The 17,176-nt window shown below is 48.2% G+C and overlaps 1 protein-coding gene across 2 annotated transcripts in view; it reads right to left on the bottom strand.

Annotated features, from left to right (window-relative positions):
• LOC119383910 (uncharacterized) overlaps nt 1–17,176 on the bottom strand; it is a 114,604-nt gene that overhangs the window by 28,988 nt on the left and 68,440 nt on the right. For both annotated transcript variants that reach the window (XM_037652184.2, XM_037652183.2), the window contains exons 6-7: nt 12,916–13,191; nt 11,297–11,441 (exon numbers count right to left, since the gene is read on the bottom strand). In XM_037652184.2, coding sequence (XP_037508112.1) covers nt 11,297–11,441; nt 12,916–13,191 — 421 coding nt within the window. The remainder of the gene's footprint in view (nt 1–11,296; nt 11,442–12,915; nt 13,192–17,176) is intronic.

Below are 17,176 nucleotides of genomic sequence, written 5' to 3'. Positions count from 1 at the left end.
CCGGTCAACTGTTACCACAGTGAGGCCATTTTGTACAATAATAATAATGTCTGGGGTTTTGCGTCCCAAGACCACGATATGGTTATGAGAGACGGTATAGTGGAGGGCTCCGGAAATTTTGACCTTCCAGTGTTCTTTAACGTGCACTGATATCGCGCAGCACACGGGCCTCTACCATTTCGCCTCCACCGAAATGCGACCATCGCGGCTGGGATCGAACCCGCCACCTTCGTGCCAGCAGCTAAGCACCGTAGCCACTGATAAACCTTGGCGGACGCCGTTTTCTACAAGGAATTATCCTGTAAGCGTAGCATGCGCCAACAAAGCGTAGATATTTGCTACTTAAAACGCCTTGCTTTTGACTCCATCTGCGGGCGGCACCACCTAGATTATTGGCTCGGGCCCCTGTCGGGCCCGATCTGCGATCGGGCCGGGCCGGGCCGGGTATGTGAAATTTTTGCTCGGGTTCGGGCCGGGCCCGGGTCTTGCTTTTGAGTCACCGGGCCGGGTACGGGCGGGTAAACTTCAACGAGTTCCGGGCTCGGGCCGGGCCCGGGCCGAGAATTCCGGCCCGTGCAGTGCTCTAAGACACACTGGCGCCAGCGCGCGGGCAGCTATTCGCCTTCGCTGTGCAGTCGCAGTCTGACACAGCGCTGGAGCCGCGTGATAGCGCCTCTGACTGGCGTTTGCAGGTGGGTAACGCCATGGAGAGGGAGAGCGCAAATGCGGCTCAACGGCGCAGAAGAGGCGGGAGGCTTATCTGATCGGATCCCGAAGTAGTTGCCCGGCAATTAGCGGTTCAGCGTACGAAGAATGAACAGAAGAAGGCTAATAATCCTAGACAATCTGGAAAGCTAAGAATAATCAGCTGAACCTTTGCTAACGCTACGTATATCCTGGCATAGCCGAGCTAAGCCACTGCAAATTTTTTCCTATTGATTTTACGGGAACAAAAGACAGACTCTCTCTTTCTATATATATATATATATATATATATATATATATATATATATATATATATATATATATATATATATATATATATATGGCACGGGCGCATGCTAGGCTAGAGAAGCAGAGGAAGCCGAAGTAGAATAAGACCGTTCGGCCGTTCCTTGACTGGCGAAGACGGACGAACACAGGCGTCTTCTGCCTTAAGGCTTCGTTTCCGACGACTGCGTCATTGTAATGAAGAAGAGAACAGAGACAGCACCCTTGCTGCGGGCCGGCTGGTCTTATTCTACTTCGGGCCGGCTGGTCTTATTCTACTTCGTCTTCCTATGCTTCTCTAGCCTAGCATGCGCCCGTGCCCGAGCGTCGCTCTTCTTCACTACATTCGGCCACGCTGCGAGCATGGAGTCCTGCCAAAAATCGCCCCTTTATGGCGGTGGTCCTCTCCTCGCAGGTGGAAACATTCAGAGGTCCTGGGCTACCATCCGTAGTATACTGATGCCTCTGGCGGGCGGAATTGGCTGCCCCGCAGAGGCCGGTCACGGCTTCGCTGTGACTTGCTCTGGAAGTCAGGCGCTGATGGTTCTGGTGGACGCCATTGGCTATGTCGTGACGGTCGTCGCACCGTAAGGGAAAACGTCTCCGGCGGGCGGGATTGGCTGTGTCTGGGTGGCCGCCCCGACCTGCCTTGCTGGGCTGCCGAACACTGGTGGGCGACATTGGCTGTCTCGTTGTGGCTGCAGGTCTCTGCCACGCTGCGACCTGGCGTTGTCTTCTACAGAATGTAGCGCTGGCGGGCTGCACTGAACCTTCATAGAGGGCCGAAGGTGCCTGCGACCCTTCAGAGAGGGTCGAAAGTGCCTGCGACGACTGTCTTGTCGCAGTTCTGAACGCATTGTAGGAGGTCCTTGATACTGTATGGTGGCCGGCTGCGAAATCACAGAATTAGGAAAGATGACCTCAGCAACTGTGAGATCCTCGGCAGGCTTTAGCTGTGAGGCCGAGTTTATGTCTGCCGGTATGTCGAATGTCGCAGGGCTACCCGGTTCAGGAAAGCGGAGGTCAGCATACAAACCACCGGTAAACTTGGGCTGTATTGGCAGGTCTGTTATTACGCCAGCTTGATTGGTCGCGTGAGCGGTGATGGTTGTTATACGCTCTTCGAGTTCCTTCACCGGTAGCGTCTCAGACACGACAGAAGGTGGCACCTGCATGTGCCTTAGTGAAGGCGAGACAGGGGGCCGCTTCTCCGTCTGCGTTGGACCAGGAGCGCCAGCGCAGTCCTCTCAATGGTGGATCAACATGGGAGGGGGGCCTTTCCTTCGTTTTTTGTTCGCTGAGGTAGAACTGGCGTCGTCGCAAAATAAACCGGCGCCTACACGTGCCCAAGTGATGATGAGCTTGGGACCCCCATAATCGATTTTTGTGGCTTGGAGGTGGCCCTGGACTCGGGTAAGGAACGTAGTGAGGTGGGTCGCGACGAGACGATTGAGTTCTCGACCTTGTCGCCTTTGTCGCCTTTGTCGGTGTCTGCATCTGCCGCCGGGCCTTGCGCGAAGCTTGCTGTGAAGGGGCTGTATGGCACAGGTACACCATCCGTACAGTGTTTTTGACGGTCTCGGTTACGGAGGGAGGGCATGGTAGTGGGGGCCCGAGCTGCACCGTCGAGCTTGTACGTCTCACAGCTCCCATCCGCGGCAGACAGTGGGTCGGTAGTTACGGGGTCGCAGGCATGTGATAGCGGGCGAAAAAGGCTTATCAGCTTGGCGCACCATTCAGGCCAAGACCGCTGCCTGACGCCTTCGTAGGCATGCCATGCCTTGGCGGCGTCGCGAAGGCGGTCGATGGCCACCAGCCATTTCTGATTTTCCGGCCAGGCATGGCGACAGCCGAGCGCATTGATGGTAGCCACCCACACATAGACGTCACCTTGAAAACCCCGGAACACCGGTAGTTCCTATGGAGGCATTGATGGTAATGTGCCTTGCGAGGACCCGGAAGTTCTCGCGGCAAAATGGTCTAGCTCCTTAGCTAACAGGGATGTCGCCCGCATGACGTCAGTGAGGTGGTCAAGCGAGGAGCTTGAAGAGCCAGGGGTGGTGTCCGCGGAGATTACGGGGGCCGCGGCACTCACGGTGGTGGTCGAGAACCCGGAATGAGGTGACGTCATTCAGGCAAGTCGCTGCGACAGGCTCGCAGCGGTGCGGATGATCTCCGCTGCATCGTCGGGTGAACCGCCCGGAGAACCAGTGGCGGCGGCCGCGGAATATGTAGTCGTCGCAGCAATCAGCGCGGCGATGTCGTGAATCAAGGAAACGTGGTCGACGCTATGAATGGGAGCGCCGGTATAGTACCGTCGAGTCGCCGAGGAGGCCTGGACGCCTTCCCCGGACGGTGCTTGTAGCACCGGCAGGTTAGTGGGTGCCGGGGAGGCTTGGACGCCGTCCCCGAATTGTCCTTCCTGCGGCGGCAGGTATGCGGTTTCCATGTCCTAGGAAGCACAGAAGGCGTTCCTTGACTGGCGAAGACGGACGAACACAGGCGTCTTCTGCCTTAAGGCTTCGTTTCCGACGACTGCGTCATTGTAATGAAGAAGAGAACAGAGACAGCACCCTTGCTGCGGGCCGGCTGGTCTTATTCTACTTCGGGCCGGCTGGTCTTATTCTACTTCGTCTTCCTATGCTTCTCTAGCCTAGCATGCGCCCGTGCCCGAGCGTCGCTCTTCTTCACTACATTCGGCCACGCTGCGAGCGTGGCCGAATGTAGTGAAGCCGGCCAGCCGGCCCGCAGCAAGGGTGCTGTCTCTGTTCTCTTCTTCATTACAATATATATATATATATATATATATATATATATATATATATATATATATATATATATATATATATATATATATATATATATATATATATATATATATATACAATGAAGGAAAGAAGACGGCTTTTAAGGGCTCGTTTTTCTTTGTTATACACAATATTATTGAGAACTAACAGACAATAATGCCAAGGAATGTATAGGAGATGTTACTTGTAATAATTGCGATATAAATGTGAAGCAAGTAAAGTGGACGAAAAGATAACTTGCCACCGGCAGGGACCGAACCAGCGACCTTCGAATAACGCGTCCGATGCTCTTCTACTGAGCTACGGCGGCAGACATTCCCCCGTCCACCTTATAGGGTATATATGTGTATTAAACCTAGGAGCGTTTGTCAGCGCCGATCGCAGCCATGGCGGCGAGTGTGGAACACTCTTTTTCTGCCTTTCTGGCGTCACGTAGCACGTGATCTTTTTACGAGCTGGCAGCTGACCAATAATCCCTCGCATACTACCTGAAGGCATCAAGTCTGCCAGAATGAGACACTTGCTATGAATGAAGAAAAGAAGATGCCTTTTAAGGGCTCCTTTTTCTTTGTTATACACAATATTAATGAGAACTAACAGACAATAATGCCAAGGAATGTACAGGAGATGTGACTTGTAATAATTGGGATATAAATGTGAAGAAAGTATATATGTGGGTCATTCCATGCCAAGTGTCCCAGACGGGGCGCTCGCACATCACATATTTTGATGATAAAATTTGTACCTTTTTCCTGTGCCACATGGAGTATTGTCGCAAAACATTTTTGCTCGAAAAAAATTTGGCAATCATGGCGCCCCCTAGAAGTTCGTTTGTATTTGTTAAACTGTGCCTAATTAAATAATGTGTGTAAAATCTATTTTTGTGTGTTGAGCTTCTAAACCGCGCTTGCGCTATCGGAGAGGTTCTGTTTAGTTGTCCTATTCATTAATCCCAAAATTTTTATGTTTCACTACCAGCTACGTATCTTCAAAAACTACAAAATCTTCAATGTTCGTGATTTTTTTCTGAGCTATCTGGAACTCTCCCTAACCAATCTTAATAATAGTACGATTTTCAGGAAAGTGTATTTCAATACAAAAATGTTTAGGGGTAAAATAGACTTCAAATATTCCCGAAAAAATTGTGAAATTACAGAAAATATGCGATTTGTCGCATGTTTGGCCGTATTTTTCATACTGATGCGTAACAAGTAAAAATCCTCGTCATGCGGCGTTTGATAGAAGATTTCATCGTTAAGTAATGCAGATCTGCATTACTTAACGATGAAGTCTTCTATCGAAAGTCTAATCAAATCATTTTTTGTTTTAAGGAAGAAAATAATTTTTGAATTTTGCCCTCCGAACGCGCCCTGCATTTCATATTGTTGCCATTTCGCCGCAAAGCATGCGGTCGCCCTTACAGCTGACGCTCGTCACAGGCAGCGGCAAGATGCGAGATGTGTGTCAGTGGCTCGTGAGTGGTCAAAAGTTTTGTCGCGTTGACGTCAGGGCGACGAGTAATGAACTCTCGTTACAATGTGAGCTTGCTTGGCGGGCCCAATGGGAAGTATGGATGTCCGAGAGCAGCCTTGAAATTGAAATCGTCATTCGTGAGAAATAGTCTTCTATGATGAAGGTGTGAACGCAGAAGGTCATTGGACCTCCCACGCACACCATAATGTTCCAGCTTATACAGTAGTAGATAATGTTGCACACAATCAAAAGCTTTTGAGAAGTCGATGTATACACCTAGTACTATATTTTTGTCTTCAAAGGCATCTATTATACATTTTTTGAGCAAGTAGTGCTTGTTCTGTGGATTTCCCTTTCAAGAAACCGCACTGGGCCAATGAAATAACAGAGTGTTTTTACAAAAAGCGAAAACGTCGTGCGTGCATAATCTTTTCCAGGCCTTTCGATAAGACTGGGAGTATAGAAATTTGTCTCAAATTCCCCAAATTATTTGTATCGCCCTTTCGTGAATGGCAATTACCCTTGCCGTTTGCATTTTTTTCTGGAAAACAGCTGCTTTCAAGCACTAAATTCTACAGTGGCGTCCGCATAGGTGCAATAATGTCGATGATGTGTTTTATAGGGCGAATTTGCATGTCATTAGCATCCAGTGATCTTAAAGTTCTTAAGCTCCTAAATATATCGACAACTTCACTCTCCGTTGTGGGGAAGAGCACCACACTGGAATGGGATGCACTGGTGCCATGAATGGGACATGGATTTAGGTTGTGTGCACTGACTGGCCTACCGCAACGAAGTGGTCACTAAGTGCATTTGATAGATCTGAACCGACATTCATCACAGCGTTTACACACAGTCTCGAAATCGCACGGTAAGTCATGGGATGCATTATGGTGTTTAGTCGTTTCCACAGCAGCTCAGTGTCTGCCGAGACAGAGAAATGCTTGGAAAAGTATTCTTCCTTTACTTTCTATAGCATAGCATTGAAGCGATTTCGGAATGATTTAAACTTTTTCCATGTTTCAGAGTTTCTGGTCCTCATGAAATCCCGATAAAAGTTGTTTTCTTACCTTGATTTAATAAACTGTTAGTGTTTTTACGCTTACTGATGATGCCCGCGAAATACAAAAAAAACAGCATGACTGATACCCCTTTCATAGGAATCGCTATAACACGAAAGTGAAACGTCTCTTTACAGGGCGTTTATTGAAACGTCTCTTTGAGCGTTTATTGTGCATTGTGTCGCCTCAAGGGTGAAGGAATGAATGCTGTAGCAAAAAATTGTAATGTCCGCGCAGAACGTCAAGCAGCTCGAAACTTGCAGCGCGCTCTAAAGTAGAAAGGAAGTTTGAAAACTACACAGGACGAGCGCGAACTAACACCTGTCAGAATTGTTACTTCTTTGTGTGTGAGCAGCACGCTCCTTTCGGAAACGCGGCCGCCGCAGCGAGCGCAGTGACTTCGTGCTCTCTGTAACGCCAACGGAAACTTGCGGTGTAAGCACAAGACGTACAAACCGCCCCCATCACGAGATAAGCGCGCGCGCACGAAAGACACCCCCTGTAGAGGCGCGGTCGCATCGCAACGTGCGGAGCGAGGACCTTTAAAGCGCGCCCTCCGCGCCCTCTGCGCCCTTCGCGCCGTGTCGCTAGTCATAGCAAGACCACCCTGAAGCCATCGAGCTCCGAGTACCTCCAACGGTAAATAGTGTATATAAATAGCTCGCCGCTAGTAAGGTAAAGAGCGTACGGTCTGTGGCCGAGTGATCTCGCGCTACTGAGCGAGGGGTCGTAGGATCGACTAGCAGCAACGGAACTTTTAGATGCGAAAGCGTCTTATGCTCGGGTCAGTGTCCGTTCTGCGGCGTCCGCACCCATACTGCGCATGTGCCAACTCTCCCCCTCTCCTCACGTGAGCGCGAGGAGAGGGGGAGAGTTGGCGCCGGCAAGCGAATCTCGAAGTGCAAGGCTGCAAAAGCGCGCGTTTGCTGTGCTTCCGTCATTCTCTCTCTGTGCAACGGTGTGCGAAACGCCATGAACAACGTCAACGTCGGCGCTAGTTGCAGTGGAAGCCCTACCGCCGCGGAGCAGAGGAAGGCTCGGGAAGCCGAACGTAAACGTCAACGTCGGCAAGCGGTAATTCAAACGCTTCGACAACCACCTTCTCATAAGTCACATAAGAGAAACGGAAACTCGATGCGCACCCCTCGCTATGCTTTTGCATCCCACCATGGTTGCCCGTAGGGGGAGATGATGTGTAATTTTTTCTTCTGGTTTTTTTCTTTTGCCATCTATTAGTGTATATTTTACAACGTCATATCCGTGACGGAAATACTTCAGTGCAGCCGTCAGTGCACCCTCTTGCGCCCCGTGACTGCAGTACTCGCTAACCTTCCGCGTACAAATGGTATATACTTCCCTCGTTGCAGTTCACGATAGCGATAAGCAGACGCAGTGGTTATAGTTCGTGCGGCCGAACAACAGGTGCGCCATCGCACAGCCACCACCATCCTCGCAGCCTTGTCGCCCTTTAAGGCAGCACACACGGACAAATGCTACGAAACTCGGAATGTTAGGGAGCACTGCAATCACGGCACGCATAGGCTTGCGAGCGGGCATGACACGTGGCATTTTTTTAATATTTTGTGGGCACCTCTGGCTAGCGGTAAAACACGAATACTTAGAGCTTCGGAACTATCTAATCAGGTGTTCTGCAAGTGATGTATAACTTCCTCTTTGGAATTTTTTGCTTGGCTTAGTTGCTTGAGATGTTAATTATTTAATCTTTTCTAATTATTCAGTTAAACAGCACACAAAAAAGTCACAGTTTCGCCGCAACGGCGAAGCAATGAATGCGATAGCAACAAATTGGAATGTAACGAGAACAACGGAAAGCAGCTCGAAATTGTCAGCGCGTCGCTCGAGCCCAAAGGACGCACGAAAAGAACGCACACAAGACGAGCGCGAGCTATCATGCGTCACAGCTCGATACTTGAAGCGCACTGCTGAAACATAAAGCAGGACGCACGAAACGAACGAACAGGTATACACAGGACGAGCGCGAACTAAACGTCGCAGTTGTTACTTATTTCTGTTTGAACAGCGCGCTCCTTTCGCAAACGCAGCCGCTGCAGCGAGCGAAGACACGGTCGTACGCTCTTCTATATGCTCTATGACTTCAGCGCGGACATCGTGGGGAAAGCACAAGACACAACTCCCCGCTCTACCCCGCGCCCGCCCCCCTTCTTTCCTTGAGATAAGCGCACGAAGGCGACCACGCCTGTAGGGCAAAGAGCATCGGCGTGCTCCTCGCCCAGCTAGAGTCACTGGAAAATTTCAGAGTACCGCAAAGGTAGGCTGCACGCGGGCAACATTGGGCGGCGGCGGCCATTTCCCTTCCGGACGGTCCGGTGCGTTGGTAGTGTGTGTTGAGAAGTGACCGATCTTTTCGCCTCGATGCCGTGTTACGCTCGGCGTAACTGCAATATGTGTGTGTGTGTGTTTCTTCAAAAGGATATCAGAAGTGATTTAGAGTCATCGACAGTCATGAATCGGCTGCGCAGTAAGCGGTGTAGCTAATGAAACGTACGGAGAATGTTGCCATGTGCTCGCGAACTCTCTTCGTGGCTTCAACGGTCTCTTTTCGTTTCACGGCCGGATGTGTTCGCAAGGTCCGGAGCTGTATAGTTGCATTAGCGTAATGACCGTGCGAGATGCCATTTACTTCGACATTTGGTGAATACTGACTGTTTGCGCTAGCTTTGCCGTCGGTGTTCAGGTTCACTTCATAGCGCATTCGAGAAGATTATCGAACATCGAAAACATCCAGCATTGCGTCCTTCGACTGATCGCTGACGCATACCTTACTTGCGCACCATGCTTGCTGTTCAGCTGGGTGTTATCTGTAATAGAAGTGGTGTGTGTACGGTAAGTGGAAGTTGTGCGGGAAGTATTTGTCTCGGTTCGGAACGCCAGCAGCCGAAAGCACGGGCGAATCGGCGTGCGTTAGGTAAGGTGCATCTTAGTTTGCGAATACGTTGTCATTTCCTAAAGATACGTGGAAAATAGGCCATCAAAAATGATTGACGTCACTACTCAGTTGTTTCATTTCCTAATTTCTGTCTCCTTAATATTCCGAACGTTGCAGTGCATTTGAAAATATTTTGCTGTGTTCCGACAGTTTTTTTTTTTTTTTTTGCGTTGCCAGCTCGTAAACAGCTGGGGTTCGGTTTCTGCACTGCTTTTAATTTCAAATTTTTTTTTCGTAATGCACTCTTGTTAAAACTTCCTCGACGCAGTGCATTATGTTATTTTGATCAGAAATAGCACATGCCGAAAAATTGGTATATAGATCTAGGGCTCGCATGAAATTGATTCCCTCAATGCGTGGGAGGATAAGCCGATTTCTTCTTTTTTTTGTTTGCTGTGACCATTTCTCACCCACTAAACAGTATTGTAAGGGTACGCTCGGCGCCATGCAGCATTAGCAATATTTTGTTTTTGAAAAAAATAAAATACGCTTAATAACATTGCCTTATACAAAGTTTATCAACAGAGTTTCACGCTTCAGTTTTGCGCAGTGGCAAATGATCATGCGACGTCTTCGATTTCGCTCTCGTGCGTGACACGCTGATAACTCGAACTGCATGCACAATCTGTTCAACATATCGAGATATAAACAGCCGAGCAAATAGAAAGGTAGGTAGTATGTAGTTTTCAATGTCGCTGAACATAGCGAACCGAAAAGGTGAAGTATCCTGTTGCATGAGAGCTTTTCCAGCAAAGTTTGTGTAGTTCACTGCAGAAAGGAGTGTTCTTCGAGGGGGGCGAATTCATTCCGCGGCCAACTATGCAGCCACGTACAACGACGCTCTTTGACGTTAATGTTTCCCACACGGAATGCAAAAATATACGAAATTCCCAGAGTAGGTCACCAGTAACGTTCGGTTACTGGTGAGCTACTCTCTGGCATCTCCATGACGCGTTTAAAAAAGCGACGAAGTACTTCTAGGGACCGTGGTACTGCTAAATGTCCGGCCGCGATCTGCATTCAACGCGCCTCAACCCAAAGCGCTTGGAAGGGATATGGCGGCGAGAGGTCACGTGATGCGAGTAAGCCAATCGCGTCGGCGGCGGCGCGCGCTAACAAAAAGATGCGATACTCTGAAATTTTTCTAGTGACTACGCCCAGCGAGCTCCTCGCGCCATCTCGCTGGTAATGAAGAAACGCTTATAGGCGCCTGCCGTCTCTGAGTCCGGCCAGCGGTAAAGGGTGTGTATATAACGCTCGCCGGTAGCTACGTGGACGATCTGCGTTCCGTGGCGTAGTGGCTAGCGCTACGCGCTGCCGAGCGACAGGTCCTTCGTTCGATTCCGCGCTTAGGAAGCATTTTTCTGAATTAATTTTCTTCGGGGCGTTTATATATATATATATATATATATATATATATATATATATATATATATATATATATATATATACGGTGCATGACGGCGGCGACGGGGACGGACGAAAACCAGCCGAGACTGTCCATATTATTGCAATAAAAATAGTGTGACTTACTACATGCATTGGGCCGAGTGCTGATAAAATGCATCGGCACATTTTTAAGCTCTGGCTATAGTTACCTGGGGCACCCTGTGTATGAACGAGGTGCTTCTGCTGGTACGTGTTTCACTACTTCCTGGCTCAGCGCTTTTGTACTATCAGCATCGCTTTTTTTCATCACTCGTTTGAACTAATACGCACTTCGTTAACGTAGTCGATGTGGTGTTATGTTCGTGAGCTTGAGGCCGAGAGCACGGTGCCCGCCAAAGCAGCATTCCCGTATCAGTTGAGCTCGATCAGGACGCATCGTGAACTTTTGTTCAGTCAGTTTTGTTTAATTTAAAGAGGTTATGTGGTCTAGTATTTGTGCATGGAGTTTCTCATTGAAAAAATGGCTTCCGCAGAGAGCCATCATCTTGAAATAAATGTTGCTGCTAATGTCTACTGCCGCCAGAATAGATCAGGGAGGGCCTACTCACCGGACTTGCACCACCCGTCGCCTTCGAAGAACTCGGCGGTCTCTTTGGGCCGTTTGTAGTAGCTACGCATAACAGTGGGAATGCGGAAGCATATTTCTCCCGTCTCGTTGGGACCGAGCTTCTTACGGGACAGGAGGTCCACTACCTGTAGAAGCGCCAAGTACAATTACATGAAAATGCTCTGCAACCCTCAAAGAACGTATCTACAGTCATAAAATTAAAACACAAATGTACATATTAAGGACAGCACTACAAGGAGGCCAGCAGTTCACATTCTCTCGCGCAGTATTGTTATTCATATTGATTTAGACGTGTAGACGCTATTTAACAAATTTGGCCACTTACAATTACAATTACTTCACTGTAAAAAGTACCCGACTGCAATTGTAAATGCAGCCTCAAAAATTGTTTCTAAAATACTCTAGAGAGAACGATTACGTCCCACGTTACTTTTCATGTATACATTTTTATTGCTGTAGCGCATACAGCGTGATCAAAATGAAGCTTTGTGGCTTTCTTAAAATTCAGCATTGGGAGGAACGTGAAGGCCACCTCTTCATATAAGCTGTGTGGCCAGGGAGACAAAAAGTGGGATGGTAATTATCGCTGCAAACCTCCCGCAAGACATAATAATGCGCTTTTTAGTAACTGCAGTAAGCTGGCCATGTTGGTATTGAGAAGTCAGAGGCATTCGTGTTTCTACACCTTTCCATTTTGAAGAACTCTTCTAGCCTGTGTGTGCTCCGGGATAACCGGCTGTAACGTTTAATGCATTTTGTATGAGTACACATTCAAGAAAGTGAGGACTGGTGCAAAGCTCCTCCCTGATCTACTTCAAGGTACAAATCAACTGCGGTATATCCGAGTGTGGTCAGCAGTCATACAAAATAAAGATGTGGATAAGTTCATGTTCGGCAGGCACAATGTGTCATTGCACATTCCACTGTATCTATAATTATCTGCGCAAGCTTCAGAAAGCGGAGTATCCAAAAACGCCAAATTCTGTGCGAAATGCTGGGAACGCTCTTTCTACATGTTGCAGCGACATTCTTCACATACAATTCGATCACATACCATGTCGCGATATAGTGATACTTACGGAAATGGATTAGCAGGGTGTTTAATTGCCCTGTACTACTTTATTTCTTGAAGGATTTTTCAGCGTTCGTTATTTCCCGCCAGGAATTTACCCAACCACACGGGTTTCCGTCGAACCCTGGATTCCGTTGCTCTACACTCGTCAAGATGACATCTGTTTCTCGGGCGGGAAAAAAACGTGCAGTTGGTACGCGAAGGCTGTAAGCGCTGATGAATAGCCTGTGCCCTTGCAGAAAAGCATAGTCCCAATGTAAGGAACTGCTCCCAAAATCAATAAATTTGATGCAAGGGCGCACCTTTGCCATTCCTAAGAAAAATGAATACAAGTTGCCAAGAAAGCCTGCCGTAAGCAATTATTCAACATTTCCAAGAGAGTAGATCATAGCTTAAATATACGAAAGATGCATCAAACTTAAGTGTGTTTAAAGCGTAAAGGATTTATTTATTTGCGGCATCCCATTTAATGAATCCTTTGATTACGCCAATCACCTTTGGGTGATCGCCATCTGGACCAAACTTACTTTGACCTCGGTCATGCAGGCGGGATATCCGAGGTCTATGCCCTTGGCGTGGCTCTTAGTTGGCGACAAGACAAGGCCGCCACTCTCGGTCATGCCGTACATGTTTACTAGGCACTGGAGATTGCCAAATGCCTTGAAGGCCGAGTCGTACGTGGTCTGGGTCAGGTTTCCACCTCCTACGCCCAATCGTCGGATGGTGGGGAGCTGCAGACCGGTGCGAAGCATCCCTTCGCACAACATGTGCAGGAAAGAGGAGAAGAAAAAGGCGGCGGTCACCTGCGCGACAGAAGGCCAAGAACAAAATTGCATTATAGACTGGCGAACAGCATTTGCAGGCAACTGAACTAAGTCAATAAAAAAAAATTCAGAAGAGAAAAGGGTAGCAAAACGTTCAGGGTACGCGCATGTTGGCGGACGCGCGCCAAATAGCATCTTCGTGTCGGCCGCGCTACGCTGTAAATCGAGGTTAGCAACCCTACAAGAGGTGCGATGAGCGCCCGCTTACTTTTAGGCAGGTTTAATAGACATAGGCGAGCGCAGGGTTGACCTCCGCCATTCCCGCTGGTCGAGTCCGAAATAAGAGAAGGTTTACAATGTATGCAAAAATGGAAACGGAGCGATGACGTGCTTCTTACAAAAGCCAGCCGTTGGTTCCGGGCTTTCCGGGAGTGAAGTTTGGAAGTTATCAGTTCTTGAAAGGCAACATTAGGAGCTCTCGGCTGCTATTATAGTAAAAAACCTGTGCCGCCATAAGTCTGTTTATTAAAGAATTACAGAACAGCTCCGAGACTGAGTAATAGTATGGGGCTGAGTTGGCCCCCCCTGTATACATGACTAGATGGGGAGGCCGCCATCGTGCACCCCCCCCCCCCCCTTGCGCGCGTCTACGATGATGGGTAACGCTTCGTATTCACCTATTCGCAGATTTTCAAAACGTGCTACCTTGGTTTGTTTACTATATGCATCGATCGAGAGGATGCTGAAAAAGTCTCGCTTCGGTACAAGGCACGGCCACACGGGCAGACGAGCACTAGGGCATTCTACAGGCGCGTAGCTTCGCGTGCGTCCAACAGATCGCCACGCTCGAAACTGCGCTTTGGTTTTGCACGCTCCAACATGGGGATGTGTGGTTTGGCTTTGAAGGAACCCTAGGTGAAACACCAAGTGAGCTTGAACTTACAAATTCTTCTTTAAAAACTCCATTATTGCGACAACAATTATAGGGACACTAGTGGAGCATTCTGCCGTCGCCATCGCTCTGAGAGCGCGTGTAAAATCTAAGTCGATAAGATCACACGGGGTATCATATGTTCTATGTGCATGTGAGAGTGTGCGAGGGTAGCCAATGACCGCAGCTCAAGGGGAGAGGAAACACGCCATCCATCTTTCGTCACGCGCAACGTCCATGGAGGTTGGGGTCTTTGAAGGAGGCTGCGCCGCTTCGACAGAAACTCTGTACCTTGATTGGCCTGGCGCGGTCGCGCGCGCCCTACCTTGATAGGGATTAGCAGACGACTCGTTACTTCTGCGCGTGCTCTGTTCTCACGGCTCGGTCTGCGTTGAAGTGACAGAGGGCATGAAGATCGCTTCGCTCGCTGCAGCGATCGCGTTTTCTTATGCCATCGTTCTTTTTTTTTTACTTATTCCCACTCTTATATGTTAAAGGAGTGAGCTGGTAACCTCAGTTCGTAAAACTTTGAATTTGTTGCTATCGCATTCACCGATTTGCCCTTGCGGCGAAACTGCCACTTAAGCTAATTTGCTTGTCACAGGTTCATAATTAGTAGAGAAAGTTACAGTTATAGTTTGATTTCTGAAGGTCCCGCGCAACTTCAGTTCTTAAATGTGGGCGTGACTTTTACAAGTGGAAGTTCACTTTTTCTGTATTTTGGCTGCATTGACCCAATAAAATTTGCTGAAACTAGCCATGGTAGGTATCTGGCAATCTTAGAATATAATACAACTCTATTTCACTAATACAGAATTATGTACACCTTAACAGACGCCGGCAATAGTTACGGCGTGGCCACGTGTATTTTTTTTTTTTGAGCTTCTCGAGCCAAAATAGGGGCTTTAGTTATTTCAAAATAATAAATTAATACGCTGATAAAAACTACTTTCTTGTCTTTTTAGTGTCCCTTTAGGCCTTTTCTGAATATTTGTCTAATGTCCTACCTTAAAAGAGGGCTACACAGCCCCAGGACACCTTCAGAAGTCGGAGACAAATGCGGACTCATTTGGCGAATGTAATAACGATCACAAGTTGTCCACTAAACTAGATAACTTCGATAAACTGGCTTGCATAGCGCGGCAACAAATGGGGACAAGTAAGAAGTAGTACAAGACGAACACAAGCGCTTACTCGTGTGGAAATTAGGACACAGGTGAAGTTCATTACAACAACAAATGTGATAGTACGCGTACATAACTAAAATTATCCGGTTAAAGGGTAAACATTTGGGGTGGTTGGTTCATGATTACTGTGTATGCCGGAATCAGTGCTATAAGACGGGACGAAACGAAAGAACAGCGCAATAGTCTGTCTTCGTTCGTTTCTTCCTGTCTTGTAGCGTTGTCTCCGGCACTCATTCTGTCAAGCTTTTCTGCTTTCTGACCCCGTCATATGAATTATCCAACATATTTCCAGATACCTTTTGAGTCAAAGCCCGCATGTACTAATGTGAAAAGTTAGTGGGAGCACGCGAGCGCGTGGCAAATAGCCTCAAACGCAACGCAGGGCCATTCGTGGCGGTCGCCGGCGGAAAGTAGGAAGGACGCCGCGGTCCCGCTAAATGTGGGCACGCCCCCGTCAGTATTCCTGTTAAAAAAAAACAAACAAACTTGGAGGACGCTTGAGCTTCGCTTTCAAGGGTAGAACGCGATAGCGTAATCTGGCACCGTTCGCGTTGCCTTCTCAATCGCTAGCCTGGCTTCGCTTCTTCTTGGACATCTAAACCGTGCCGCAAGGAGAGGAACGTCTGTGCGCCCGTAAATTGGCCCTTACCGACTATCCTAGAACGCCTAATGCAAGGACAATGGCCATGTGCCCACCACGCCATAATTCCTCCTTTTGTCAGTTGGCGAGGGGCCCACTACGCGTCCGTAAGGCAACACGCGCGCATCTGCACGCGTTGTTGATGCTGTTGCTGAAAATGATGATTAATTATGCCTGCGTGTTTTGTAATTGGTGGGCCTTTAAACCAACCACTCATTGCGCAGTTCGCATGTTTTGACGCCTGGTGTGATTCTGCGGTTCTGCCACGCAATATTACAGTGATAATGACACTTCTAGCACTGCATAACCTCTATATACAGTGTTTTTTTCCGAGGCAACTTCGAGCATGGGCTCGGCTCTGTGGTAGGACACTTGCTTGCCACGCAGAACTCCTGGGTTCGATTCTCACTCGAGCTGAACATTTGTTAATATTTTATTTTTTTGCATCTATCTCGACTTTTCGCTCACGGACAGCGCTAATTATTCGCTCACAACCACCGACGCAGACACCGACGCTGGAATTTCTGCGAAACGAGGTGTTTAACGCTTTTGCGTTAAAACTGCAGCTGATTGTGCATCATGGGCGGCTCGCGAGTATAAGGCGGGTATGCCAAGCAGAGCGCGGCAGTGTGCTTTACGCAGCTTCTCGCAAAATACTCCCTTTCCATTCGCATGTGTGTGTGCGTGTAGCATAGAATCAAGATACAGCAAACTATTATTTAAAGAAAACGGTACTTCTCCTTGCTGCCCGTGAACACAACAGGCGCTACAATATCAAGCTGTTATTTGTGTGATACATTTCGCGCATCTTAACAGCCGCGTGGTGGTAGAGACAACAGCTCACGGAAAAGCGTCACCTTTTCCACTTTATTTTTGACAGCGCTTTCCGAGTATGGGTCTAATTGGCGTTTGAGCTTATTCGCCACGCAATCGCGTGTTTCCTGTCATAGTGCTCACGATAGTACCTAGCTCAGATATTTAAAGGCCAACTCCTGCCATTTTTTTGGCCATGTCAAAGTAATGGTGCTTTTATGTTCCTGCGACGCTCATGTCACGAGAAGCGATACAGAAATACTCGGCAAATTGGAGAATAATTAAAAAAAAAAAACATGGTTGATCCCTCCATCATAGGAATCAGAATAACACGAAAGTAAAGCGTGCCCTTCCCTTACAGAAGTAACTGAATGTTTACTGTACTATTATATACGAGAGTTTGCACAATGTATACTGATGTCTGGCAGCTATAGCACCGTCTAGCGTGGAGGC

The sequence above is a fragment of the Rhipicephalus sanguineus genome, chromosome 2, assembly GCF_013339695.2.
Source record: "Rhipicephalus sanguineus isolate Rsan-2018 chromosome 2, BIME_Rsan_1.4, whole genome shotgun sequence".
Lineage (NCBI taxonomy): Eukaryota > Metazoa > Arthropoda > Arachnida > Ixodida > Ixodidae > Rhipicephalus > Rhipicephalus sanguineus.
The sequence above is the reverse complement of the archived record's forward strand: the minus strand, read 5'-3'. Positions and strand labels throughout refer to the sequence as shown.